Raw genomic sequence first — 26,323 nt, 5'->3', positions numbered from 1 at the left:
GGCTCAGATCATGATCCCAGGGTCATGAGATCAAGGGGCTCTGGGCTCAACGGGAAGTCTACTTGGGATTCTCTCTCTCTGCCCCTCCCCCCACTCACCCTCTCTCTCTCCCTCTCTCTAAAACAAATAAATAGATAAAATCTTTAAAAAGAAAAAGAAGAAGAATTGGGGGGGGGTGCCTGGGTGGCTCAGTCGGTTGGGTGTCTGACTCGATCTCAGTTCAGGTCTTGATCTCAGGGTCATGAGTTCAAGCCCTGTATTGGGGCTCCACGGCTGGGCGTGGTGCCTACTTAAAAAAAAGAAAAAGAAAAGAAAAATAGTCAACTTTAAAAAAAAAAAAGGAAGAATTTTGTAGGCAGATATATAATTTTTTACTTCACCAAATTTCAGAGGAGAAATCTAAGAATGTGTTGAGAGGGGCGCCTGGGTGGCACAGCGGTTGGGCGTCTGCCTTTGGGATCGAGCCCCACATCAGGCTCCTCCGCTATGAGCCTGCTTCTTCCTCTCCCACTCCCCCTGCTTGTGTTCCCTCTCTCGCTGGCTGTCTCTATCTCTGTCGAATAAATAAATAAAATCTTTAAAAAAAAAAAAAAGAATGTGTTGAGAACTGGTCTTGATTTGAGTTTTTGCTTTTGACTGAAACTTGGACGCTAAATAATAGATTTCACATTTCTCTCTTTTGACAAGTGAAAAAGAAGTTTGTATACAGTTGTGTTCATTCCCTTCCAAGACTGTATTTTAATGACTTACCCAGTAAACAGAAAAATACTTCCAATTCACAACCCATTTAAAACAAACAAACAAAAAAAGCTATGGTTCAGAATAAAACATTTGTGTACAAGCTTTTTTTTTCTTTTTCAATTTGAGAAGAAAGGATCCCTCTGACATTCACATTCAGACACTGCTCAGGAAAATAAAAAACAATCACATTGCAGGGATTTCTCTATGGGAGAAAATAATGGGGCAGAGTGTGGAGGGTGGAGTTCTAGCCTTTGCTCCATAAACACAGTGCCAGCAGAAGATAGGTTTAGTTGCTCAAGAATGGGACACGTCTGAGTCCCACTGGCCCACTGAGTCTGGCTGTAGCCAATAGGTGATGTTTTATGAGAAGGAAGAAAACGACAAGAAAAAAAAAAATCAAAAAACTTCCCCAGCCCTGTTACTGAAATCCAAAAGAGCTTAAGGAAAACTGCTTTTAAAAATTACTAAATGTAAACTTTGGTGAAACTTCAAAAGATAGTAAGAAAGAATACAAATCAAAAGCACAAGATACCACCTCACACCTGTCAGAATGGCTAAAATCAAAAACATAAGAAACAAGTGTTGAGAAGGGTATAGAGAAAAAGGAACTCTTGTATACTGCTGGTTGAAACACAAACTGGCATAGCCACTGTGGAAAACAGTATGGAAGTTCCTCAAAAAATTACAAACAGAATTACCATATGGTCCAGTAATTCCACTACTGGGTATTTACACAAAGAACATGAACACACAAATTTGAAAATATATATGTACCCCTATGTTTATTGCAGCATTATTTACAATAGCCAAATTATGGAAGCAGCCAAGTGTCCATCAGGAGATGAATGGATAGAGAAGATGTGGTATCTATATATACAATGGAATATTACTCAGCCATAAAAAAGAATGAATCTTGCCATTTGCAACAACATGGATGGATCTACAGGGTATAATGCTAAGTGAAAAAAGTCAAAGAAACACAAATACCATATGATTTCACTCATATGTAGAATTTAAAAAATAAAACAAACAACAAAGAAAAAAAAGCAAACTAAAAAACACTCTTAAGTAAAGAGAATAAACTAGTGGTTACCAGAAGGGAGGTAGGTGGGGGGATGGGTGAAACAGGTGAAGGGGATATAGAGCACACTCATTGTCATGGGCACCGAGTAATGTATAGAATCGTTGAATTACGACATTATACACCTGAAGCTAATATAACACCGTATGCTAATTTAAAAAAAAAGATAGTAAGAAAATTGCTTTTCTTTAAAATTTCTTCCCAGTCTCTTACTTCTTTTTTTTTTTTTTTTTTTTTAAAGATTTTATTTATTTGACAGAGATAGAGACAGCCAGCGAGAGAGGGAACACAAGCAGGGGGAGTGGGAGAGGAAGAAGCAGGCTCATAGCAGAGGAGCCTGATGCGGGGCTCGATCCCATAATGCCGGGATCACGCCCTGAGCTGAAGGCAGACGCTTAACCTCTGTGCCACCCAGGCGCCCCCCAGTCTCTTACTTCTACCACTTGGGAGTCAGGATGTGATTACTTATTTATTTCATTATTATTGAAACCCAAGTGTTCTTTCTTTTTTTTACTTTTAGTAAGTTTAAGTTTCAAAATTCAAAAGAGTGTACAATAATAGTTTACGTCATATCTGTCTCCCAGCAACCGACATTATTAGTTTCTTATATATTCTTCCAGAGATATTCGATATGCATACGAGGAAACTCTCCCTTTTTTTTCCTCCCTTTTCTTCTCTTTTACACAAATGGTTGTATAGAACCAAGTCTTTAAACTGAAATAAAAATCAAGGGATCTTTACATAATTTTAATTCCTTATATAAACACATTACCCTTTTCTATAAAGAAATCTCTTTTAAAAAGATAAGTTTCTTTTCACTATCTCCCATAGTACTCAAAGTTAAGAAAGAGTTGTTTGGAATAAAAAAAAAAAAAAGATTTAGAGAACTAAATTGCATACAATTACACGACAAATCAACTCACTGAATTTCTGGTCCAAGATTCTGATTCCTGAAAAAAAACTGTATAGATCTTCAAAGTTCCCACCCAGGGTCGTTTTGCAGAGGTAACATTAACACCCCATGGAGACCTGTTCCACGGTCCAGAGGCGTCTTCCATGAAATTGAAAAGGGAGAGAAGAGGGAAGTAGGAAGCTGAATTTGAATGCTTGGTTCTTGTGGACTAGCAACAAGGAAGTGAAGGCAGATGAAAAGAAACCAGGATTGCCTCAGATCAGTTAATCAGTAACCTACATATGCCCCGCTAAACTAGATCCTTATGCCTCTTGGTGGCAATTGATAATTCATTGACACCTGAATGGCGGGACAAGTGTGTAAGTCCCTTGTGAAGTACAGAAGAGCCTGCCGCACAGAAAAGAGGCTGCGAGTAGGGTAAGCCACAGAGACTGAAGAAGAGGGAAACCCAGGGAGCCCTCCAGGGTCCTGTGTGGTACCTGAAGCCGAGAGTGATTTCCAAAGTGGGGTCCAGCATCCATTTTCTGAAACCCTCAAGCTTCTCTTTCCCGCTAGCATCAGGGAGTAAAGAAGGCCCAGGAGACAGGTGTGCTTTTAAAGCATGGTTTGCTACTAAGAGCATTAGACCAGATGTCTGCTGGCAATGTCAAGGTTCAAGTCCCAGCTCAGCCATGTAAGTGTGGACATTCCTAAGCTTTAGTTTCTGCATGGATAAACCAGCTCAAAAATACTACAAATCCGGGGCACCTGGGTGGTCCAGTCAAGCATCTGCCTTCGGCTCAGGGCATGATCCCAGCGTTCTGGGATCGAGCCCCGTATCAGGCTCTGCCGCTGGGAGCCTGCTTCTTCCTCTCCCACTCCCCCTGCTTGTGTTCTCCCTCTCGCGGGCTGTCTCTCTCTCTGTCAAATAAATAAATAAAATCTTAAAAAAAAAAAAAATACTACAAATCCGAAGCCAGCCCATTACAATCCAGTTTCATTCCCAACAAAGCAAAGCTGTGTTAGGAACACCAAAACTCCAGCTTAAGTTTAGAAATTTTCAGCAACTCTCCAAGATAATTCTGATCTCTAATTTGAAAAGCATTACAGGAAGACACCCTTTGGTTCATTCCAGCAATAAGTCTATGAATACTATTGCAAGAAAATAGGTGGACAAAGGTTATATACAATAAAGCCAATATCTAAGTCTTGGGATGCCAGGAAACACGCATTAAAATCAATCCTCTCAGACCCACCACAATGTGACAACAGTCCAGAAGTGATAAATAAGTGGGCCACTTTGATGTGGAAAAGCCTCTGCAGAAGAGAACCTAAACACCACCCACTTCTAAACAAATAGCCAACACAGTTTATAAACAAAGTCTTGACTGTTTTTCTGGAACCAGGCCTGAGTTTATAACCTTCTAAACTCCACACAGTAAATGCAGCTTCTCCGCTCACCAAAAAGCTGATCAGAAACATTTCTAGCTATCTGTGCTTTGGATAGAATTGTGAATCTGAAAAGAAAACTAGCTCCGTATTTTTTGTAAATTGAGTCTTTGTTTCCTGAGTGGAAACACGATACGATAGAGCATACAGACAGAGAGACCTCAAACTCCAAGTCTGTTCCGTGATGGCTTAGATCCTGGGCTAAGAAACAAACTTCTGTGAGCCTCGTCAGTGACATGAGATAATTCCTGCCTCTTGATTATTGTGGGCTTTAAAGAGACATACAGAGGCGCCTGGGTGGCTCAGTCGGTTAAGCGTCTGCCTTTGGCTCAGGTCATGATCCCAGGGTCCTGGGATCAAGTCCCATGTCGGGCTCCCTGCTCAGGGCGGAGACTGCTTCTCCCTCTCCCTCTGCCTGCCACTCCCCCCCCCCCCCTGCCGTTTGTGTGCACTCTCTCTCTCTCTCCCTGACAAATAAATAAAATTTTAAAAAAGAGAGAGAAACATAGAGTAAATGTCTAGGCATGTGGTTAGAACATATTAATGTTCATTTTCTCCTTTTCTTCCAGAACTCCTTAAGATATTTACTAAATGAAAAACCAGAAAAACTGTTCCCCATTATATTAGATCATATATATGCCAGAATTCCTCAGGCCAAAATAGATCCTAAGTGAAAAAAGGCTCTTTTGCATACATGCAAACCATGTATTTGTAAAAGATACACACATATATATAACCAAATATATACTCCGAAGGTGCCCACTACCAGTTCCACTCAATGAAAGTAGGTTAAGTCATATGACATCGCTGTTGACCATTTTATCTCTACAGCTATAGTAATTTCAAGTGTAGAGCAAGGATTTCACAGGAGTCTGTCCTTGACTTCCCGGCAACAGCAGGATTGTTAGAAATCAGAAACGAGGCTCTGTAATTTTATGACTATAATGAGGCACAGGTGCTTAGCTTAGTGCATCCAAAATGCAGTTGGTGAGAATGTTCTTAACTTTGCTATAAAAGTTCTCTGCGTTGTCCCCTCTGCACCCATCCTGTCCTCTTCTGCTTTGAAGCACAGGAGACAGAGACCCTGATGATAATAAGACAAAGCTGTGTAAACTTCTTCACGGGCTTCTTAAAATGCACTTCTGATTCGGCACACCCTACCACAGCAGTCCTTGATTTCTCCTTAAACAAAAATGGTCACGGGTGTCAAAGAGATGTGAGTGAGTGTCCACTGAACTGTGTCTAAATGATTTTCCTTGTGAGCAACGCCAGCCTGGAATAAGCCGCTACGAGCGAGGAGAGAAAACATGCTTCCCAGGCCGAGGAGGCATTGTTCAAAGTAATGAGTTCTGCACCACTTGGTCCACACTTCGCAGCTGAGTCTGATTTTCCTAGACAAAGAGCAATAACCAAAAGGGGATGCTCTTCAGCAACATTCTCTGAGCTGATAATTGTTGTTAAACCCGTGAGATGGTGGGAAAAAAGGGGACTCCTGCCTCCCTAACATTCTGTGTTCTACAAAACGGGAAGATGTTGTCAACCTTGGTCAATATTATGCCAGGGGAGGTGTCAGAGCTCTTACGGATTTCAGAAGAGTCTAAACTCACTAAAAATGCCTAGAATTATGCCAACTCAAAAGTTACAATGTACAAATGCCCTACCGTATTCCTTTCATCCTTCTATCATAATTTTACATCTCTCTTTTTTTTCCCCCAGGGAAATAATAGTCATGATCCCTCATGCGTACAGACCGACACTGTTCTTAGAAGGGAGCTGCGGGAGGTTTATGATGTCACGAAACAGGGAGCCAGAACAAAGCTACTGAATCACTCACCTTATCTTCATCTAAGAAACCTGAGAATTACAGGGCTTTCTGTTCCTCCCAAACTCAGTGCTGCAGTTGTGAAGACAGCAAGTTGTTGGGCCCAGTCTATACCACAAAAATGTTAAAAAAAAAAAAGAAAAGAAAAGAAAAAAAAAGGCGCACACATGCTTCTTACTGTCTATATTTTTTATCTAAAATACTCAAAAACATTGTTCAGGATATTTTTTAAATCAAAGTTTAAGCATTTGTTTCTGAATCTAGATGTATGATTGCTCAACACTAAATCAACTGTTCTCCTTAAACCTGAAAACTGTTCTCCTTAAACCTGAAAACCTGAAACAGCATTAGAATTATTTCAGAATTCAACTCTAAGTTTATTGAAGGCAGGACTCTGGATTGGTTTATCCTGCCTTATATATAGTTTTCAATAAATGTTTGTGGACTAAATGAATAAATTACATAGAAAACATTTAACTAAGAGTTTTCCCAGTATATTACATTATGGCATACTAACATAAAGCACCATTATAATATTCTATTTTTATAATTCTATCCTAATTATTTAGAAGACTGATCCTAAAAATAAGTTTAATTGATACTGACGATGTAAGAAAATGTATCTTGAAGACAGAAGCAAGGACGTTCACAGCTTTTATGCAGAATCTGGTGCAGCTATAAATCCTGGCTCTGCCCATCAACCTTCCCTCCCTTTGTCTCCTTCCCATCGCCTTTCCCCAGCCTTCCCCCCAAGCACTCGCAATCTCATTATCCCGTGATCTGCTAAACTGCAGTTTACCTCCTGGAACCAGCAGAAACACATGTCACTGAGAATTAGGGAATTGGAGCCAGTTACAAACCGCCAAATAGGGTCACAAAGTATCTGAACCTGAAAATTAAGAGTTTTTTTTATTTTTTTAATTATGAGAAAAGGGGAAAAAACTCAATTGGACATTTTTTAACACTTGAACTAGATGGATTGCATCATGTTTAGGCATTTATAGTGAACGGGATGGCAGAGATAACTTTAACAGCATGTTATTTGCTAATCATTTGAAAAGTAATATTACGTTGACTTCATTTGCGTGATGGTGGAAGGTTATTGTCTGAAAACTTCTACCACTCATAAACATGTGCCATTCTTGAAGGCAAATTGTTTGAAAGTAGGGTACAGCAAGACAGTAGCCCCCGTATTTCATCCAAGGTATTTTTACGCCACACTTAATTCCAGAAAGAGTAACTCCATTTTACACTTTATTAGTTATGTTGATATTAACCACTGTTTATCTAATAGCACCTAGGCATATTAATCCTGCTGTCGAATACTGATGCAACCTTAGAAAAATGAGCACAAGATGCAGCTCCTTCTACATAACCCTTAAGATGTGTACCCTTGCCAAACGCTAACCTGAGTGTAAACAAATGGGATTTCTTAAAAGGGACAGAGCTGTCAAGGCTCACAATTTCAAGAAAAGGAAAATGACACGTGTACCAGGAGGCTTGAGAAATCTGACTGGTTCCCGTCAAGGCTTCTTGAAACATTCCCTGCAGAAGATTAACCCCAGAAGTGACCAAAACTGAGGGGCAACTGGAAAAACAATCACCCGTTCTGGGAAAGCCTTTGTTTCTTTTCACTGGCACTTACTTTGGTCCATTTGGGAGCTCATCTCTTTTCATAAACAGGCCATAAGGAGGACTCAGGTGCTCGGGTTTGCACACATCCCACTCACCACTTGCATAAAGGAGGCACAAGTCTGTAACCTCATTGCTCAAGAGCAAGCACCTGACTGAATGTTTTTTAAAATATCTCACCTCCAAGGACATATATTTTATTCAGTGGGGGTAAAGTCTCAGTTACTGCCCCAATAAGCAATTTCTCACCATTTTCTGCCGTCTAAGAAGATCAAAATGGTAAGGCGAAAGGGCGGGGGGGGGGGGGGAGGGGGTTGGGGGCAATCTTCTATTTGTTTAGTTGGTTATTGTTTTAATGCTGAACTGCTAACGTAAAAATGAGATCATAAACTCATCCCGAGTTACAAACAACAAAGAAAAGGAGGAGGAGAGAGGGGGCCCCCCGCAACGCTCAACAGGGGACTGGGCTTAGGGGCGAGCCGGGTGGCATCTCGGACTCGCGGCGCCGTCGCCATGGGAACCCCGCGCAGGCGCAGGGAGCGACGCCGCGCGGCCGGGACTTGCCCCCACCGCCCCGCGCTGCGTCGCTCTGGTGCTCTCGTTTATTCCAGGAAAGGGTAATGGAGTAAATCCTCCTGGCGCTGAGCGTACCCGGTCTTCCCGGAGAAGGTCCTGAGTGGGGTCACTGAGCGCAGGAAGAGCCGTGAGACTCCCCAAGTGTAATGGACACCGCACTCCCCTTGCTGGGAAACGTGGACCTGCTCTCTCGGAGCTGTCGGGAGGTCAGAGACGGGTTCCTGGGACCCCGCGTGTGGGTGAAGCATCCTGCAGCAAAGCTTCACCCTCCAACAGGCGAAACCCCACTCACCACCACGGGCGACTCGAGAATTCAATTCTGGTGCAGGCACACGCTACCCACATCTTCTGAATGACGAGACGCCCCCCCACCACAACACCAGCGGGGGTCCGGTTCTCCGCGCAGGGGGTCTGGGGGATTCCCACGCACAACAATACTCACACAGTCCTAAAGAGCGCGTCCCGACCGGGACTGGAGAGAGGAACTCGGGCCACCTGCTCTTCTGCACACCTGGTCTGGTCTACCAGTCCTCTTGTTCCGCCTAGTTCCCCCCAAAGCACTGACCTGCTCAACTTTGAGCGTTCAGCAGTTGAAGGATTCCTGGGAGTCCTTGGCACAGGAGCAACCTCCAAAGTGCTGGGGTGATGAGTTGTGGGCCCCCGTGACTCTCAAGTCGAAAACCCTGTCGAGGGACAGAAAAGCCCCCCAGAAGCGCACTTCTCCCTCACAGCCAGCTGAAGCCCCCAAGACGCGCAGGGAAGAGCGGGGCGCCGCCGCCACAACCTGCTTTCTCATTCAAATCCTTACGCTCGCACAGGAGCCCCCTCCCTCCCAGCCCCGCAGCTCCCGAGGAAATCAGGAACTGGAGCTGGAGAGAGTGGACTGGAGCTCCCACCGCCTCCAAGGGCCCCAGCCCTCCAGGGGTAGGACCCCGGGACCCACGCGCCCTTGCGAGGCTCTCTGGCAGGCAAAAGCCAGAGAATAGTCTTCTTTTCTCCCCCGTAGGTTTCAAAGCTTCCCAAACCCAGGGACGGCTCCTTGATACTCAGTTTTGGGCTGTGTTCCCAAGAGCCTCGTTGGTTGTAGGATAAAGGAGTTTGGAGAAACGAAGTTGGAAGTGAGAGAGCAGAGAGGTGGGAACCGTTTACAGCTTGCACTAAAGTAAAAAAAAAAGTGTCAGAACCACACCTTAAAGAAAATCGCGAACCGCCCGTCTTATGTCACCTTCTCTTACCATGCTAAGAAAATAGCACTATTACGCTGTTATAACTAAGGAGATCTGCCTTAAGTGAAGTGCAGCTAAGACCGAGGAAGAGGGAGTGTAAGTAACACTCTTATCCCCACCTCCCCCGTCTCTTCTTCCAGATGCTTCTCTTACATGTTAACGGGTCAATTATTCAATCAAATTAATGTAAGGCAGACTCCAGCAGCCATCCTGCGGTGAGTAAGAGCACAGCCACGGGGGAGGAAAGCTTGCACACAGTAGGCACTCAAATAGTGAAGAAAAGATGAAATCCGAGTGCACAGACATGGGGATTGACCAGGTTGGTGCGGCTGCTGGAAGGCTGACGACCGCTGGCCTGGGCAGCCACCGTGCGATCCGGTCTCAAGATTCCAGGATTTGCATTTATCAGCCTTCATTCAACCTGCCCTATTGTTAGTTCAAAGCCTGGCTGGGAGGGACTTCGAGACTCTGCTCCTCACTCACCTTCAGTTCGAAATTCTCCACCAATAAGAAGGTCCTGGAAAAGCTGGCAGCATAGGGTTGGCAGGGATTTTCTGGGCTTAGTGACAACATAAACTAAAGTCATTTTCTTTTTCATGCGTGAATTTGCTCAGGAAGTTACAAATGAGTGCTCGAGCTAGGAGAGCGGGGCAGGGCTGCCTGTCCGCTTTGACGGACAGTTAATGTGGGGGGTGGTAGCGCCGTGACCTCTCAGCGCAAGATCTAGGGTTTCACCTTTTCATCCCACTTAGCCGATACCATAGAAACAACCCATTTGTATTATTCAATTCAACAGAGGCAATTACAATGTCACAGCAAAGCACCATGGGCAAGAAGAAACTTTATCCTGAAAGCAATCCTGGACTCTCAAAAAAAAAAAAGGAAAAGCCACCAGAATAGTCACTTGAATTTCTTCATGCCAGGGTGCCAGGAAAAATTCAGTTTGGGAAAAGATATATAAGGTCCTTTGGCTCCAAAGAAAGAAAGCTCCCTAATTTTTTTTTTAAATGCCCGTACAAAAATCCTCCATTTATAAGAAATTAAACAGGTAACTACTCTTCTACCCCCAAATTGCTTCCTGCTTTGCATACAAACATGCTTTTTAGAGCTTTGTTTTGCTGGTGATCTCCATGGTGAATAGGAAGGCCAAAAAGACAGAGTAAGAGAGAGACACACACACACACTAAGACAGCCCCTCACACAACCACGGAAGTTACCCACTCCAAACCTCCTGTGTTTGTCTGTCTTAGACCTGAAAAAACCACAGACACACGTGGTAAAATAAGCTTGGACACAAAGTTCACAACAAGAGCACTTGTTTGTCATGCAGTCTTTATTTTGAAAGTTTTAATCGATTTCCATAATTGTATGAACTTCAAAATTTTTTCGCTATGCAATATTTCAAACCTACCAAAATCAAGGCATATTATACTCCTGCTTCCTACCCCTTGTTTTTTAAATAAAGCATTACAGATAACAGCTAAAACCCCACCTCCTGGCCCTTCTCCCTCCCTTCGTGTGAATCATACTTAATCATGGTCTTAAGTGTTTAGGACACAGGGATAGATCCATAAATCCTTTAAGGTAGCTCTTCTCTCTGAGCTTTTTTTTTTCTTAAACACCATTAATCAGAGAAAAATCGCTAACTAAAGCCAAGAAAATATTGTTCAATTGCTAAGTGTTTAGAAGCCAAACAGAACTATTTTTCTCTGCTTGTGACAATCAGAGGGAATGATAACAAAGGGATTAGACAGTGGGTAGTAAACAGCCTCTCCAGGTTACACAAACCCTTCCATGGTTACCGAATAGTCAATAGAAAAACAAAACAAATACTACCCCCTTCCTTCACTGCATACAAGGGAATTGGAAAAAAAATGGGATCTAGATTAACACTCCTTTGGGCAGGCAAAACAGAAGTCCTGTATGGTAGTACCTTTTTTGAATGGTCTCCTGGTCACCTAAACTACAATCTTTCTGTAAGGATTTACCCCTTTTCCAAGTATAAGGGACTCCTGCTAGTAGCTCAATTCAAGGTTGAAATCAGCCCTGCTGAAAAGTCTGGGGTTGAATCTTCCTTGCTTCGGGGACCTCCATCTGTGCAGCGAGTTACGGAAAGCCCTTTACAGCAGTCCTTTGACTTAACCTCCTCTGTGCAGTAAAAGGGCTATGAAAGCACCGATTTTTCTTAAATGCCATTTACTGGTGAAAGACATCCTTCCCCACCCCCACTCTCCTCTGGCTTCCAGAGCGATGACTCTCATTAATTATACTGGCACAGCACTGCCTGGCCTCCCTTCTAAATAGCTGCCAGATTTCCACATATCACCTCTGCCTTGATACAGAATGTGCACTGACACCAGGATCACAGAAAATCCTGTAAAAGGTGCCTGATAGCTGGTAAGATGATTGATGTGCTTTGAGGTGGGCCCGCTGCACTGCACATCATAAAGGTTCTCTTAGAAAACTGCACTAGGAATCGGTGTTGAAAGTCGATTTTTCTAGCTGTGCAAAAATGGTGCTTTCAGTTGCAAAAATAGCCATATTTAAGATACTCGAATTTAATCAGCAATAATCTTCAAGTTACATCTAGAAAGCAAGAAAGTGAAGGAGATGAATATTATCTCTTTTAATCAAGGCACCAAAAAGTCACAAGAATAACCAAAGAGCTTAGGAATTATCCAGGATGAGTTATATCTCTCCTAACACACATTTCTTGAGTACTTCCCATGTACCAGACACAATGAGAGATGGTAATTCTTAGCTGGGATTCAGATAGTACTCCTGAAGAGAGCAGTGGCTCTCTTTATGGCCTTACTTTTAGATACAAATAACAAAACCCCAACTCAAACTAACTCGAAGAAAGTAGCCAGTGTACTGACTCCCACCTTACAACAGAGGAAAGGATAAAGGCTTCAGGAATAACTGGATGCAGGCATTCAGAATCATCCATTTCTTTCCCACATTTATTCTCACTTTTGATCCTACTCTTTCTCTCCCAGCTTTTTCCAATGTTTTAACCTTATTCCTTCCTATTATATATGAGCTGCTTCTGTAGGCTGGTGGGTGGAGAAAGCATCACCAGGGACAGCTCCATGACCTCAGCTAGTGATTGCAGGGGAAAGAAAGCCCCCCCCCCTTTTTTTTTACCATCTGTAAATAAGATTGTAGGAAAGGATCCTAATTGACCTGGTTCAGGTCATGTGTCCATCCCTAGGTCAATTAATGTGGGCAACACAACAAGTAGAGTGTATGCATACAGTCAGTCTCTGATTATACACCCAGCCCTATAGCCAAGAGGTGGGGTACTTTGAGTAGCAGCCCCAGCAGAACTATGAGGAGTTAGGGAGGATTTGGCCCCCATAGAAAGGAAACTGCTCTTCCCAAATGAGGGAAGGAATGGATTCTGGTAGATAAAAAGAGCAAAGCTCCCCAACCCTGCCATCTCCCAAACCTGCCACCAAAGAAAGCCATTAACACCTTTGTATAGATTCCTGCGTATATGACAGAGATTTTTTAAAAAATGAGAAAAGAAATTTCCCGTGTCCATTAGGAAGAATGGGGCAGGGGGCTGTCGCAGTATAAATGCCACCAATCTTTCCCTCCCCAGCTGGAGAAACATTCATCCCCATATGTAGGCAACTGTCATGCTAAGCTGAGAACAGAGAGAAAGGAACATGAGCAGGACAGCTGATCTTGGGAAGAGTTGCTTCTTATTTGTGTTTTTCACGTTTTATCACAGAAATTTTCATGTGCAAACAAAAGTAAAATAGCATAATGAAGCCCTACGTATTGGTCACCCTGTTTCAACAATTATTAATATTTTGATAATCTTTTACCTATTCAGGAATGTGAGGAATTCACTGAAATGGTTTCTTTTTCTTTTTTAAAGATTTTATTTGTCAGAGAGAGAGAGCACGAGCAGTAGGAGCAGCAGGCAGAGGGAGAAGCAGGCTCCCCAGTAAGCAAGGAGCCCAATGTGGGACTCGATCCCAGGATCCTGGGATCACGACCCGAGCCGAAGGCAGATGCCTGATCAACTGAGCCACCCAGGTGTCCCTGAAATACTTAGTTTTCATAAATTAACACATTTTTGCAGTGCTGGGATCTTGGTTCATGGAAGGAATGCATGCCTATAAAATAACTAAATTAAATAAGACTACTACATGTGAAGCTCTTAGCAAAATTCCTAGCACAAAATGAGCTCTCAGAAATGTCAGTTATTTTTTTAGGGGTGCCTGGCTGTCTCAGTTGGTGGAGCATGCAACTCTTGATCTTGGGGTTGTGAGTTCAAGCACCACATTAGGGGTAGAGATTACTGAGTAAATAAATTACATTATTATTGGCGACCTATTTAAAGCTTTTAAATGCTAGCAAAGTCTACACGTTGAAATGTATTTGGCCTACAGAGGAAAAAAAAGTTAAGGCTAAACTTTTGCCAATAGAAAATAATATTTTTAAGGGCTCCATTTTATTTATTTATTTGTTTATTTATTTATTTATTTTTAAAGATTTTATTTATTTATTTAACAGAGACAGACGGCAGAGCAGCAGGCAGAGAGAAAGGGAGAGGGAGAAGCAGGCTCCCCACCGGGCAGGGAGCCCAATGTGGGGCTCGATCTCAGGACCCTGGGGTCAGGACCTGAGTCGAAGGCAGACCCCTAACAACTGAGCCACCCAAGTACCCCTCCATTTTTTTTTATTTAAAGATTTATTTATTTATTTTAGAGAGAGAGCACAAGAGTGAGTGGGGAGGAGGGGCAGAGGGAAAGAGAGAATCCTGAAGCAGACTCCCTGTCAAGCAGGGAGCCCAACATGAGGCTCAATCCCAGGACCCCAAGGCCATGACCTGAGCCAAAATCAGAAGTTGGCCACTTAACTGATTGAGCCACCCAGGCGCCCCAAACTGCTCCATTTTTAAATGGGCTATTCATATTTTTTCTAGAACAAGCATGTATTATTGTTTTCCCTTTCTACATGGAAATATCAAAAATATTATAAGCAGGGCGCCTGGCCGGCTCCTTCAGTGCAACATGTGGGTCCTGATCTCAGGGTTGTGGGTTCAGGCCCCACATTGGGTCTAGAGATAGAGATTACTTAAAAATAAAAATTGTAAAATATATATATAACAAGCAAATGCACTTTTCACCTTACAAATAAGGAGATACAGGTTAAATTGTTTGTCAAGCTCAGACAAGAGCTTGGACTAGATAGCAGAATTCTGAACTCCAGGTTCCCTACTTTAATGCCTTGGCAAAATAATCCAGCCTGTCAATGCTGGGTGAAGACAAAATAGAATTGTACCTAGGTGAAGTCCTTCAATTCAACTAAGATTTTCTTGTACCCCAGTCATACTTCTTAAAGGATGTTCAGTTCCCACCACAGAATGAATACTTTTTTCTTAAGGGAATACTTTTTAAAAAAAATTTTTAGTAATCTCTATACCCAAAGTGGGGCTCACACTCACAACCAGGAGATCGAGAGTCCACGCTCTTCCCAAAGAGCTAGCCAGGCACCCCAGAATGAGTACTTTTTTAAAAGTCAGAGAGCATGCTAATTAAAGTGAACTTATTCCATTTTCTCTTTTTCTCCAACTTGTTTCATTGTATTCTCCTGGCGGTTGGGGGGCAGGGAATAAAGTATTTTAGAAGCAACAATAGTGTCAGGGAACAGAGCTCCCTTTCCTTCCTCCTAAGAGCTTCACAACTCAGCTTTGTGAGTTTTGTTTCCAGAAAGACTTCCCACAGGGCCAGTATCTACAACTTTCAAGATGGCCGGAGCCTGCGGGGCAGGACCGACATAACTGAAGTACTTTCCTGGGCCCAGGAAACAGTATTGAAACTTTGGGGTTACATATTTTCACTATGGAATATATTGTACTATTAAAAATTCCTGCAGAATCCCATACTATAACTAAGAGAAAAATGTGTCTTCATAATCTAGCCAACTGAGGATCAGTCTTCTAATACAGCAATCATTATTACAGACATTGAACAAAAGTTTACGCAAAAGAGCAAATTGTATTGTGAAGAGAAAATGAAGAAACTGGTAAGCCAGAAAGCAATTTCTAAAGCTTTGAAAGCTGAGGACGTGGTAAGCAATTTACACCATAAGGAAAATTCTCCTATTTCTGTACTACTTGGAATCCTAATGGGGTATGCCCTTTCTTATTTCTAACACCTGTTTTTTTTAACCAGAAGACAAATGTTTAGGTTTGTCCACACAAACATAGTAAAAGGAAAACTGCATTTTAAAAACCTTATGTTGGCTTTTGTTTCATTTGTTTAAATATTTATGCTAAATATGTATCTAGTGGTTTGCCCAAAATAAGTATCATGTTCAAACGTGACAAGTTTTAAAAATGTTCTTTCAGACCACTGAAGGCAAATTAATCTTCACGGTATAGGACCGTAGGATGTATAGAGGAAAATCAGACTGGAAAAATAGGTTCTGGTCAAAATGAGTAGGCAACAGGGATGGTTCACTTCATTTCTCTCTCTTTTTTTTTTTTTTTAAGTAATGTCTATACGCAACATGGGGCTCGAACCTACAACTCTGAAATCGAGTCACATGCTCTACCAACTGAGACAGCCAGGAGCCCCAGTCTACTTCATTCTTTATTTCATACCTTTATTTAACAAATATGTATAGAGTTCCCAATGAGCAAGAAACTGGACTAAATGCTGTGAAGAAAGCAGAAATTCTCCAATATTTAATAAGGTATGGTTTAAGTTACAGGATCCATTCAACTCGGAAGAGAGAGAAGACAGATAAATAATTATAATGTGACAAGTGCTAAAACAGATATGTGTTCGGTGTTATGGAAGAACAGAAGAGGGCACTAATTTCTCAATTTCATTGCTAAAGTATCTACAAGCTATGTTTTTTTTTTTTTTAAGATTTTATTTATTTATTTGACAGAGACAGAGATAGCCAGCGAGAGAGGGAACACAAGCAGGGAGAGTGGGAGAGGAAGAAGCAGGCTCCCAGCAGAGGAGCCCGATGTGGGGCTCGATCCTATAACGCTGGGATCACGCCCTGAGCCGAAGGCAGACGCTTAACCGCTGTGCCACCCAGGCGCCCCTACAAGCTATGTTTTGATAACCAAAACAGAAAATAGAACTGATTATCTCGATACCTCAATTTTTTAAAAACTCTATTTCTGTCTGAATTACTTGTTGTCCTCACTTTAGTTATGGAAATGTTTTCATCGGGCTTCTTCAAAAGAGTGCTAGGAAATGAGATCTCCAGTGATTTTCAATAACCCATATATTTTTGCACTGCAAGCTGGTACACGTATTCAAATATATTTATAACATGCAAAAGAATTAACAAAACAACACTCACCTTTGCCATGTGCGATGCACTCGATATATTTTATTCTGTTGTTTTTCTTAGCCCAATGTGGGGCTTGAACTCAGGACCCCAAGATGAAGAGTTGCATGTTCGACCACTGAGCCAGCCCCAGGCACCCCTGTTCTGTTCTTTTTTTCTTTCTTTTTTAATTGCTGGTGGCAGCCCCTTAAATTGACTTCACACCTCACTAATAGTTCATGGCCAATAGTTGAAAAACACTACTGCAGTACGTCCTTTAAAAAGGAAGAAGCAAAGCAGTCGCTCTCAGAATAGAATCAAGTGTGGTCAACAGCGCACAACTTCTGTCCAGCAAATTGGTCTCAAAGCCATACAGGATCAAGTCTCTGGGAGAAAAAAAGGCCTGTGATTGCTCAACCCTTTGACCATGAATCCGCATCAACAAAAGGAGCTACTAAAGTTGTGCAGCCCTCAAAGGGTAGATCCTTCCTAATGGAGGGCTCTTCGAAGAGCTGTGGAGGGTAAGGAAAAATCTGGAGAGCAGAGCAGGAGCATCCAGACTGGCCAAGAAATTCACACACAGCGGGCCTGGGAGTCATCATGATCCTTGTCCGGCTGCATAAGACATATGCTGTGAACCCCTGACACCCGATTTTCCCTCCGCATTATGTATCGGCTGCACTGACATTTGGCCTTATGCCTCCAGATCATGAAGAATTACTCTGGACCAGACCAAAAGGAATTCATATCACTCAGAGATCCCGAACTAGGGGATGGACTTAATTCCTAGCTAAAAATCACCTTCTTCTTTTTTTTTTTTTTTTTAAAGATTTTATTTATTTATTCGACAGAGATAGAGACAGCCAGCGAGAGAGGGAACACAAGCAGGGGGAGTGGGAGAGGAAGAAGCAGGCTCACAGCGGAGGAGCCTGATGTGGGGCTCGATCCCAGAACGCTGGGATCACGCCCTGAGCCGAAGGCAGACGCTTAACGGCTGTGCCACCCAGGCGCCCCTGAAAATCACCTTCTTTCCTGACGAATAGTGAACTATAGAATCGTATCTCAATCCGATTCCACGTTATCATAGTTTGCAAAACTATCTAGCCAATTAATGGCATCTTCCCCTGTTTTCTATCATTGATACCATTTTTTCTATTTTAATATTTGGTATATTTATGTAGTCTGAATGGAAGTTAAAAGAATGAGCTCAATGGCCATCTTGAAAGAGAAGTATAGTTGGTTCAGCTTTTTTTTTTTTTTTTAAGATTTTATTTATTTATTTGACAGAGGAGCAGAAGGCAGAGGGAGAAGCAGAGTCCCCGCCAAGCAGGGAGCCTGATGTGGGGCTCAATCCTAAGACCCCAAGCCAAAGGCAGACGCTTAACTAACTGAACCACCCAGGTGTCCCTAGTTGGTTCCTCTTAAAGCTTTTTTTTACTACTTCACTTTTAAAGTTCTGTCCTTAATATTTGTTAATAATTTTTTAATTAATGTTTTTAGAGTAAGTTCTATGCCCAGTGTGGGGCTTGGGCTCATGGCCCCGAGATCAAGAGTCCCATGCTCTATTAACTGAGCCAGACAGGCACCCCCTGTTCTTAATATTTTAATTTTTGATCTTGTATTTGTAATTTTTTTCAGTCTTTTTATAAATTTGCATTACTTTCTCCCTGTGACTTGCCTTCACTGAAAGAAATAGTTGCATTGGTAATGGCATTAGAGAAGCTCCAAACCACTGATAGGACTGAGGACACATTATCCCAAAAAAGGCTCCTTGGCAGAATGAATATTTTAAGCTGAAGGAGTCTGAGGAAACAGCAGCAGCAGGAGGAAGGTCATTCTGATCTCCCTTCCTTGCCCTTCTTCCCTGCAACTGGTGATGAAAATCCTCCTGAGAGAAGTGCCTTCCTATAGCTGGAGGTCTGTTTCCTCAGGTCTTTATTTCCGTGTGAAAGCTCTCATGTCACATAAAACTTGTATTAAACAAATTTATATCCTTTTCTCCTGTTACTCTGTCTTTATCAGTTTAATTTTCAGACCCAGCCAGGAACCTGAAGAAGGTAGAGGAAAACTTTTTCCTCCCCACACCACCAAGAAGAGTCAGGGAACCACATGAACCCCAGCTATCCCAGCAGCTGAGCTCCTTATATGTCTGCCGTCCCCGTTAATGGTGCCTTAAGTAATAATCATTCCGTTGGTGCCCTGAAATTCTGAAGTGCTGTTGTTTTTTGGCTTCCTGAATCATGTGGTTTCTTTGAAAAGTCACTGCTCAAATCAATGCCATATACAACCATTGGATTTAGGACGAACTGTCAACAATATGCCCCTTGACAATACATGGAGAGACTCAAATCTCAAAAATGCAAATGTAGGGGAGCAAAATATGTCACCCCTAAATATGGCTCTTTGGCATAAGGATCATCTTGAGCTGGTTATTTTTAAGAATCTGCAGAGATAGAAGTTCTAAAAACCAAGTAAAAGTTACTCTTTTGTAAAAACAATTTACATTTATAAGGAAAATCTCCATTTGTAAAGGTGTGTGTGTGTGTCTCTCTCTGTGGTGTGTACCAGGGAAACTAAATCTGACTCTAAATCCCTAGAAATTTATCAGTGGAGAAGGCATGGATTTAAATCTGCATAACAACCTTACCCTTGTTTACTGTGCTTTTAAGGGTAACTTCTCAAAACTGGCCTCCCCATCCCCCAACATCTTCTAGTCTTTAGCTGGAGATGTTGTTTAAGGGGATGGCTTAGGCCATTTTGGGGAGTTACTCAGTTTTCCTTGGTATCTCTCAGGTATACAGGAGGTATACATGTTATTAAACTTCTGTTTGTTTTTCTTCTGTTAGTCCGTCTTTTTATTACAGGTGTGTCTTGATGTGGGAAACAAAGGGAGAAGAAAAAAAAATATTAAATTTCCTTACTACCTACAGCCCATTGACAAGTCCTTGAAACAGGCAGAGTGACATTCCTCTAGGGACTCAGCGGCCTCAATGTTAATACTTTACTACGGGCAAAAGGCAATCCTAGCCTGAACCCCCCTACCCCAGGATCCTGTAAGTCTACTTTAGCACATAAAAATTCCTTTAGAAATTTCCTTTATCTCTAAACCCCCCAAGATATGTGTTGGCAATCATCCCCCAAGCAGAGGGCCCACTGATATACATCTGAAGGGTCTCATGACTCAGGTTTTATTAGATGGAAATAAATGGCCTTTTCCAACAATAGCTAGCCCCTCAAGGTCTTGGAAACCTTGCTTCCAAAATTCCTTAGAGACTTATGCTATCCCTAACCCCCTCCCAACTTGAAAGTATATAATGGGCCACTCCTCATGACCCCGGTGCAGCTCCTTCGGCCCATGGGTCCTGTCCCCGTGCTTTAATAAAATCACCTCTTTGCACCAAAGACATCTCAAGAATTCTTTCTTGACCATGGGCTTCGAACCCTAACATCTTTCCTACATCACGTCTCAGCCAAGAACCTAGAAGAGTAGAGGGAAAATTATTTCTCATTCTCCCTACAAACTTCACCTTGGTGAGGAACCAAATGATGCTGGAGAAATCCAGAAGAAAATAAAACTCTTAGCACATTATCTGCTTGTCTCAGATGTGGTTAATTCTCCTAAGCAGGTTTTGCAAATGTACCAGGTTGGTGTGACTGACTGGGATCTTTACTATTCTCAGAGTTACCTGAGAGAGAGGAATAAATGAGAGATGATGGGGTTTGGAGCAAACAGTGAAGAAAGAATTCTTGAGGGGTGCCTGAGTGTCTCAGTCGTTAAGTGTCTGCCTTTGGCTCAGGGAGTGATCCCAGGGTCCTGAGATCGAGGCCTGCATTGGGCTGCCTGCTGGGAGCCTGCTTCTTCCTTTCCCACTCCCCCTGCTTGTGTTCCTTCTCTCGCTGGCTGTCTCTCTGTGTCAAAGAAATAAATAAAATCTTTATTAAAAAAAAAAAGAATTCTTCAGACGCCTTCATTGCAAAAAGGTGGTTTTATTAAAGCACAGGGATAGGACCCTTGGGCAGAAAGAGCGGCATTGGGGTTGTGAGGGGTGGTGATTATATACTTTCAAGTTGGAAGGGGGTCAGGGACATTGTTAACTCTCTAGGGAATTTTGGAAGCAAGGTTTCCAGGACCTTGAAGGGGCTAGCCATTGTTAGGAAAAGGGCATTTATTACTGTCTAGTAAAACCGTAGTCATGAGACCCTTCAGATGTATATCAGTGGACCATATGCTTAGAGGATGATTGCCAACACATATCTTGGGGGATAGAGATAAAGGAAGTTTCCAAAGGAATTTTTATATATTAAAGAAGTCTTACAGGATTCTGGAGGTCGGGATAATGTTAAGCCAAGATTGCCTTTTGCCCTTAGCAAAGTATTAACATCGAAGCAGCTGAGTTCCTAGAGGAATGTCACTCTACCTGTTTGAAGGACTTGTCGATGGGCTGTAAATAGTAAGAAAATTTCATTTTTTACCCATTTGCCTTTGTTTCCCATATCAAGAGATAGCAGAACTATTGAGATCAGTGGCCCTGGTTTTTCTTTGAGTCAAGTTTTTTTAAAAATAGCATTTCTGGCAGCAGATTCCCCACGCTTTCCCAGTGGTGGGTAAGACCAAGCTGATTTAGAAGGTTTCAGGACCAAAAAGCATAAGAGAGCTTGGAAGACAGAGGAGTTGAACAGTTAAAGTTTGTGAAGTAGCAACCATCCCTTCGCTCTCCTGTTCACAGGGGAGGAAGATTTGACATTAGCATTTCACTCCCTTTTCTAGGAGACTGAGGGTGCCATATATCACGTTTCTGCTAAGTTACAAAATAGTGATTATCTCTTTTCTGATGTTTGCTAAGCTACAGAGCCTTCTAGCGATTCAGTTACCTGAGACAAGGAGAAAGGAGCACGATAAAAAGAGGGAAGCAAGACAGAGTAAGTGGCTGGTGAATAGCCTACATTCCCCCCACTTAGTTTAAGAATATATGAGTTTCCAGGGTGCCTAGGTGGCTCAGTCAGTAGAGTGGCTGACTTTGGCCCAGGTCATGATCTCAGCGTCCTGTAATTGAGTCCCACATTAGTGTCAGCCTCTCGGCTCAACAGAGTCTGCTGTCCCTCTCCCTACTCGTGCACATGCGTGGGTTCTCTCTCTCAAATAAAAAAATAAAATCTTAAAAAAAAAAAAATACACGAGTTTCCTGTAAGTTGAATTGACACTATGGAAAGTGGCAGGACGGAAGCCAACTTGCTAATACTCCCCACAACACATACCCATGAGTGGAGTGATTAAGCCCAGTCACGTTCTGCAGTTAAACTCTTGTGTTGCCATACCAGGTGGTGGGGATCCAAGAGTAAAAGGCTGTAGACCAAACTGCCTTGGGAGTTAAGCAGGTAGGGAGAGAAAGAGGTAAGAATCTCTCAAGCCAGGGGACTATGTAGGGAGCCCCTAAAGAACCAAGGAATAACCAGGACCAATTGTGCCAGAGAAGAACCAGCATTTGGACACTTGTCTTATGAATGGAACTAACAAATGTCAACACAAGAAAAGGAAAGCAAAATGTAAGGAGAGTTTAGTTGCGTGTTTTCTCTCTCTGGGTGTTGTTGGAATATGCTTTTAGCTGCCAAATAATAACAATGCTGGATCATATATGTATAGGCATAGTTTTCACTCTTCTCCCAAGTTTTGTCCACCATTAATTATGATAAAGCTAGCATTGCTGTCAACATTTCATATATAGGAAGTATGACTGGAAAATGACAAATAAATAAAACCCCAAAAAAGAAATGTGAGTCTAAAAGAAAATAGATTGAAAGGGGCCATAAGAATCCAATCATTTAGAAAAAACAGTAAGAACTAAATTTATTTGATAAAAATATATTTAAAAAGTAAAGGGGTCTAGATACCCAAGATACCCAAAGGAAAGGAAGCCAAGGGAAAAAAGCAGTCATACATCCTGTTGTTTTGAAGATAGGAGACCCAGAAGTAAATCCTTTATTTGAGAAAGGCAAAGAACTTGGGCTTTGGTCAGAAATCCAGCCTAAAAGTGTCTTTCTATTTTTTCAGATGATCCTAGTATAACTGTCTCATATAATAAAGATCTAGCCTCTGTAACTATATAGTTCACCTTGCCCTTGGACCATCAAACAAGCTGATCTACAGGAAAGACCAGAGACAAAAGCCAGAAAAGCAGACATTGTTGACCCAGAAGAAAGCTGCTGGCCAATGGGATTCCTCCTAACCTTCAAGTACGTGTTAATACTGCTACTACCTAAGTGGAGAACAAGAATATTCAGTGAATGATGACTGCACATGACAGGAGTACCGCAGGTCCATTTTGCTTCTTGTCCATCTAGTCCATAAAATCAGGGTTTTCCTACTGTATAATCAAGGCAAAGGTTAGAACAAGTCATTTCATCTAGTCCACAAAGAGGCCTGCACCAGCTTCACCTTCACACAGCTTATCTAGAAAGACAGTGGTGCACCGACTGCATTGGCAGAGGTCATCAGAACTGATTACAGCGATAACTATGATGAGATCCGACATCACGGGGAGGCAAACTGGGAAGAGAAGCAGGCCCATGGGCTTGCCACAAAACCAGCTCTAAATGTACTCTGTTAACTTCTCTGTCGATAAAAGTAGAACATCCCCTTAAAACAACGAGAAAAGCTATTGAGGCATCAGGCCCAGGGAATAAAAGCTAGGATGTAACATCCTATCCTACCCCAAAGGTGATGAAATAAAATCACAAGAACAAGAACCTGTGGAAGATTTGAGACCTTACTAAAAATTAATGTTTAATTAGAAAATGTTGGGAAATCTATTTTATGTTTTCTTTTTTTCTAAGATTTTATTTATTTATTTATTTATTTATTTATTTATTTATTTGACAGAGAGACAGCCAGTGAGAGAAGGAACACAAGCAGGGGGAGTGCGAGAGGAAGAAGCAGGCCCTCAGTAGGGAGCCTGATGTGGGGCTCAATCCCAGGACCCTGGGATCACGCCCTGAGCCGAAGGCAGACGCTTAACGACTGAGCCATCCAGGCGCCCCTATTTTATGTTTTCACCAGCAGTCAGGAAGCAGCAATAAGCTTCTCAGGCTGAATGACTGATTCTAACAGGAGTCAAATCTTTGGACCACGTGGTACCTCTGACTTTTGTCAGCATCACAAATCATTAAGAAAACCTTCTATAGACAGCGTGGATGTTAGTGGACTGTCACTGGTGTTATAAAAGAAGCTTGCAGTGTTAGGATGATTTTAGCAGCAAATATATATGTCTATCAGATCCCCAAACCAACTCAAACTGGCTTTAAAAACAAAAATATACCATGTCACATGAGTTGGGATGCAAGCTATTTCAAAGATCGGCTACTTTAGGGGCTCAACAATGTCCGAAGCATCCCTATGCTTTCTGTTTGGGTGCTGCCACGCTCAGCACATTGCTGTTTGTCCTTATAATTATCCTCATGATTCTGTCCACAGGGTTATCCCCTTCATCTAACAATAGGTAGAAATTAGCCATTCTGGGGCACCTGGGTGGCACAGCGGTTAAGCGTCTGCCTTCGGCTCAGGGCGTGATCCTGGCGTTGTGGGATCGAGCCCCACATCAGGCTCCTCCGCTATGAGCCTGCTTCTTCCTCTCCCACTCCCCCTGCTTGTGTTCCCTCTCTCGCTGGCTGTCTCTATCTCTGTCAAATAAATAAATAAAATCTTAAAAAAAAAAAAAAAAAAGAAATTAGCCATTCTTTATTACTGGAAATGGTTTAAGTGACCTTCTCATGTAGCTTTGCCCCACATTCTTAGGCAGTTAGAAAACAGTTAGGGGAAAAAGTAGCCTCAGACATGATGTATAAATAGTTTATTACAAGTAATCAAAATTGATAAAACTGGAGAAGTAAACAAATATTCTTTTTCAACAAAAATTAAATATGGATGCCGAAAATAACTAAAATTACAGTGCCCAAGAGTTAAACTCTCTCTTCAAATACTAACACTACAGGTATACATCCTTTATCCTGGTAACTTTACAGAGTATTTCATTTTCCCTAAAAGCATGACATTAATCACAACTTGCTTAAATTATTCTTTTTTTTTTTTTTTATAAGATTTTATTTATTTATGTGACAGAGAGACAGCCAGCGAGAGAGGGAACACAGCAGGGGGAGTGGGAGAGGAAGAAGCAGGCCCACAGCGGAAGAGCCTGATGTGGGACTCGATCCCCGATCGCCAGGATCACGCCCTGAGCCGAAGGCAGACGCTTTTAACGACTGCGCCACCCAGGCGCCCCTGCTTAAATTATTCTGATATTACATTTAGAACAATCATCTCTTAAATATTTAAATACCATTAGAGTGCAACTTTGATCATTCAGAGAAATTTCCATTTCAACTCAATGAAAAACATCCATATATTTACATATTTTACTCTTTTCTGAGTGGGTCACCTCCAGGCCTCTTGGAACAGTTCATCCTTTTCTACGAAAGTGTATGCGATTCATAAGTTCTCTGAACTTCAGTATTAAGGAGTAATTATTTATGTTGTCTTTCCATGTTTCATAAGTCCTTCTAAATTTGTCATAATAACTTTCTTTTTTCAAATTGAAATCTGATCCAAGTTTTTTAAAATAACTGTCCTTTTTCCATATTTCTCTCCAGGAGCCTTTGAATTTTTCCAAATAACTTTCTTCAGATTCTTCCTTCCATATTCCTTCTCTCTTTTTTAAGGCTGTCAATTCAGCTTTAAGTAAGTTTCTGTGTATTGTCCAATAGATTTTAGAATCATAATCTAACCCTTTAACAAGAACAGTTTTGCCAAGGCCTCTTCTCAAAATTTCTTCATTCAGACTCACACTAAAATATCTACCCTTGAATAAAAAATAACACAAACCAATTACTAAAGAAAATTGCTACTATACCTGTAACATCTTCTTCACTTAAAATTTATTTATTTACTTAAATTAAATTGTCATTCAGAGGGGCGCCTCGGTGGCTCAGTGGGTTAAGCACCCAACTCTTGATTTTGGCTCAGGTCATGATCTCAGGGTCGTGATATCGAGCCCTGCGGCGGGCTCTGTGTTCAGAGCAGAGTCTGTGAGATTCTCTCTCTCCCTCACCCTCCACCCCTTCCCTCCCCTCCAAGCTTTCTCTCTCTCTCTCTCTAAAATAAACAGATGAATAAAATCTTATAGATGAATAAAATCAGTCAATCGGCAACTTACCTCCAGAGAAAAGCCAAAAAACATAAAGCAAAGGTTTCTCCAAGAGCTTCAAACAGCTAATGCCAAATCCAAGACTTTCATTACTAGAAGAGATCCTTGTTCAAAGTCAATTGCCTCTTTTATTTTTTTTTTTAAGATTTTATTTATTTATTTGAGAGAGAGAGAGAGAGAGCATGAGCAGGGGGAGGGGCAGAGAGACAAACAGCGTCCCCACTGAGCAGGGAGCCAAAAGCGGGGCTCCATCCCAGGACTCTGAGATCGTGACCTGAGAGGAAGGCAGCCGCTTAACTGACTGAGCCACTCAGGTGCCTCTTCATTGCCTCTTTTGTAACATATAGTTCTCCACAGACTCACTGGTCTTCCAACCCAAAGAGACGTAGAAGTAATGAA

The 26,323-nt window shown here is 42.0% G+C and overlaps 2 protein-coding genes across 11 annotated transcripts in view; both read right to left on the bottom strand.

Annotated features, from left to right (window-relative positions):
* PLCH1 (phospholipase C eta 1) overlaps positions 1-9,009 on the bottom strand; it is a 209,373-nt gene extending 200,364 nt beyond the window's left edge. For 3 of the 6 annotated variants that reach the window (XM_057316041.1, XM_057316040.1, XM_057316042.1), the window contains exon 1: positions 2,746-2,935. The gene's annotated coding sequence lies outside the window, so the exon portion shown is untranslated. Of the gene's footprint in view, positions 1-2,745; positions 2,942-8,635 lie in introns of those variants that run through there. The other 3 variants (XM_057316038.1, XM_057316039.1, XM_026497331.4) reach the window with 3 other exon arrangements.
* A 1,733-nt stretch (positions 9,010-10,742) lies between these two features.
* CUNH3orf33 (chromosome unknown C3orf33 homolog) overlaps positions 10,743-26,323 on the bottom strand; it is a 28,738-nt gene continuing 13,157 nt past the window's right edge. For 4 of the 5 annotated variants that reach the window (XM_026497336.4, XM_026497338.4, XM_044383511.3 and 1 more), the window contains one exon: positions 24,560-25,579. In XM_026497336.4, the coding sequence (XP_026353121.2) occupies positions 25,181-25,579 (399 nt within the window). In that variant the 3' untranslated portion in view covers positions 24,560-25,180. Of the gene's footprint in view, positions 12,006-16,763; positions 17,117-24,559; positions 25,580-26,323 lie in introns of those variants that run through there. The other variant, XR_008960672.1, reaches the window with a different exon arrangement.

This window comes from Ursus arctos, unplaced genomic scaffold (assembly GCF_023065955.2).
Source record: "Ursus arctos isolate Adak ecotype North America unplaced genomic scaffold, UrsArc2.0 scaffold_20, whole genome shotgun sequence".
Classification (NCBI taxonomy): Eukaryota; Metazoa; Chordata; class Mammalia; order Carnivora; family Ursidae; genus Ursus; species Ursus arctos.
The sequence above is the reverse complement of the archived record's forward strand: the minus strand, read 5'-3'. Positions and strand labels throughout refer to the sequence as shown.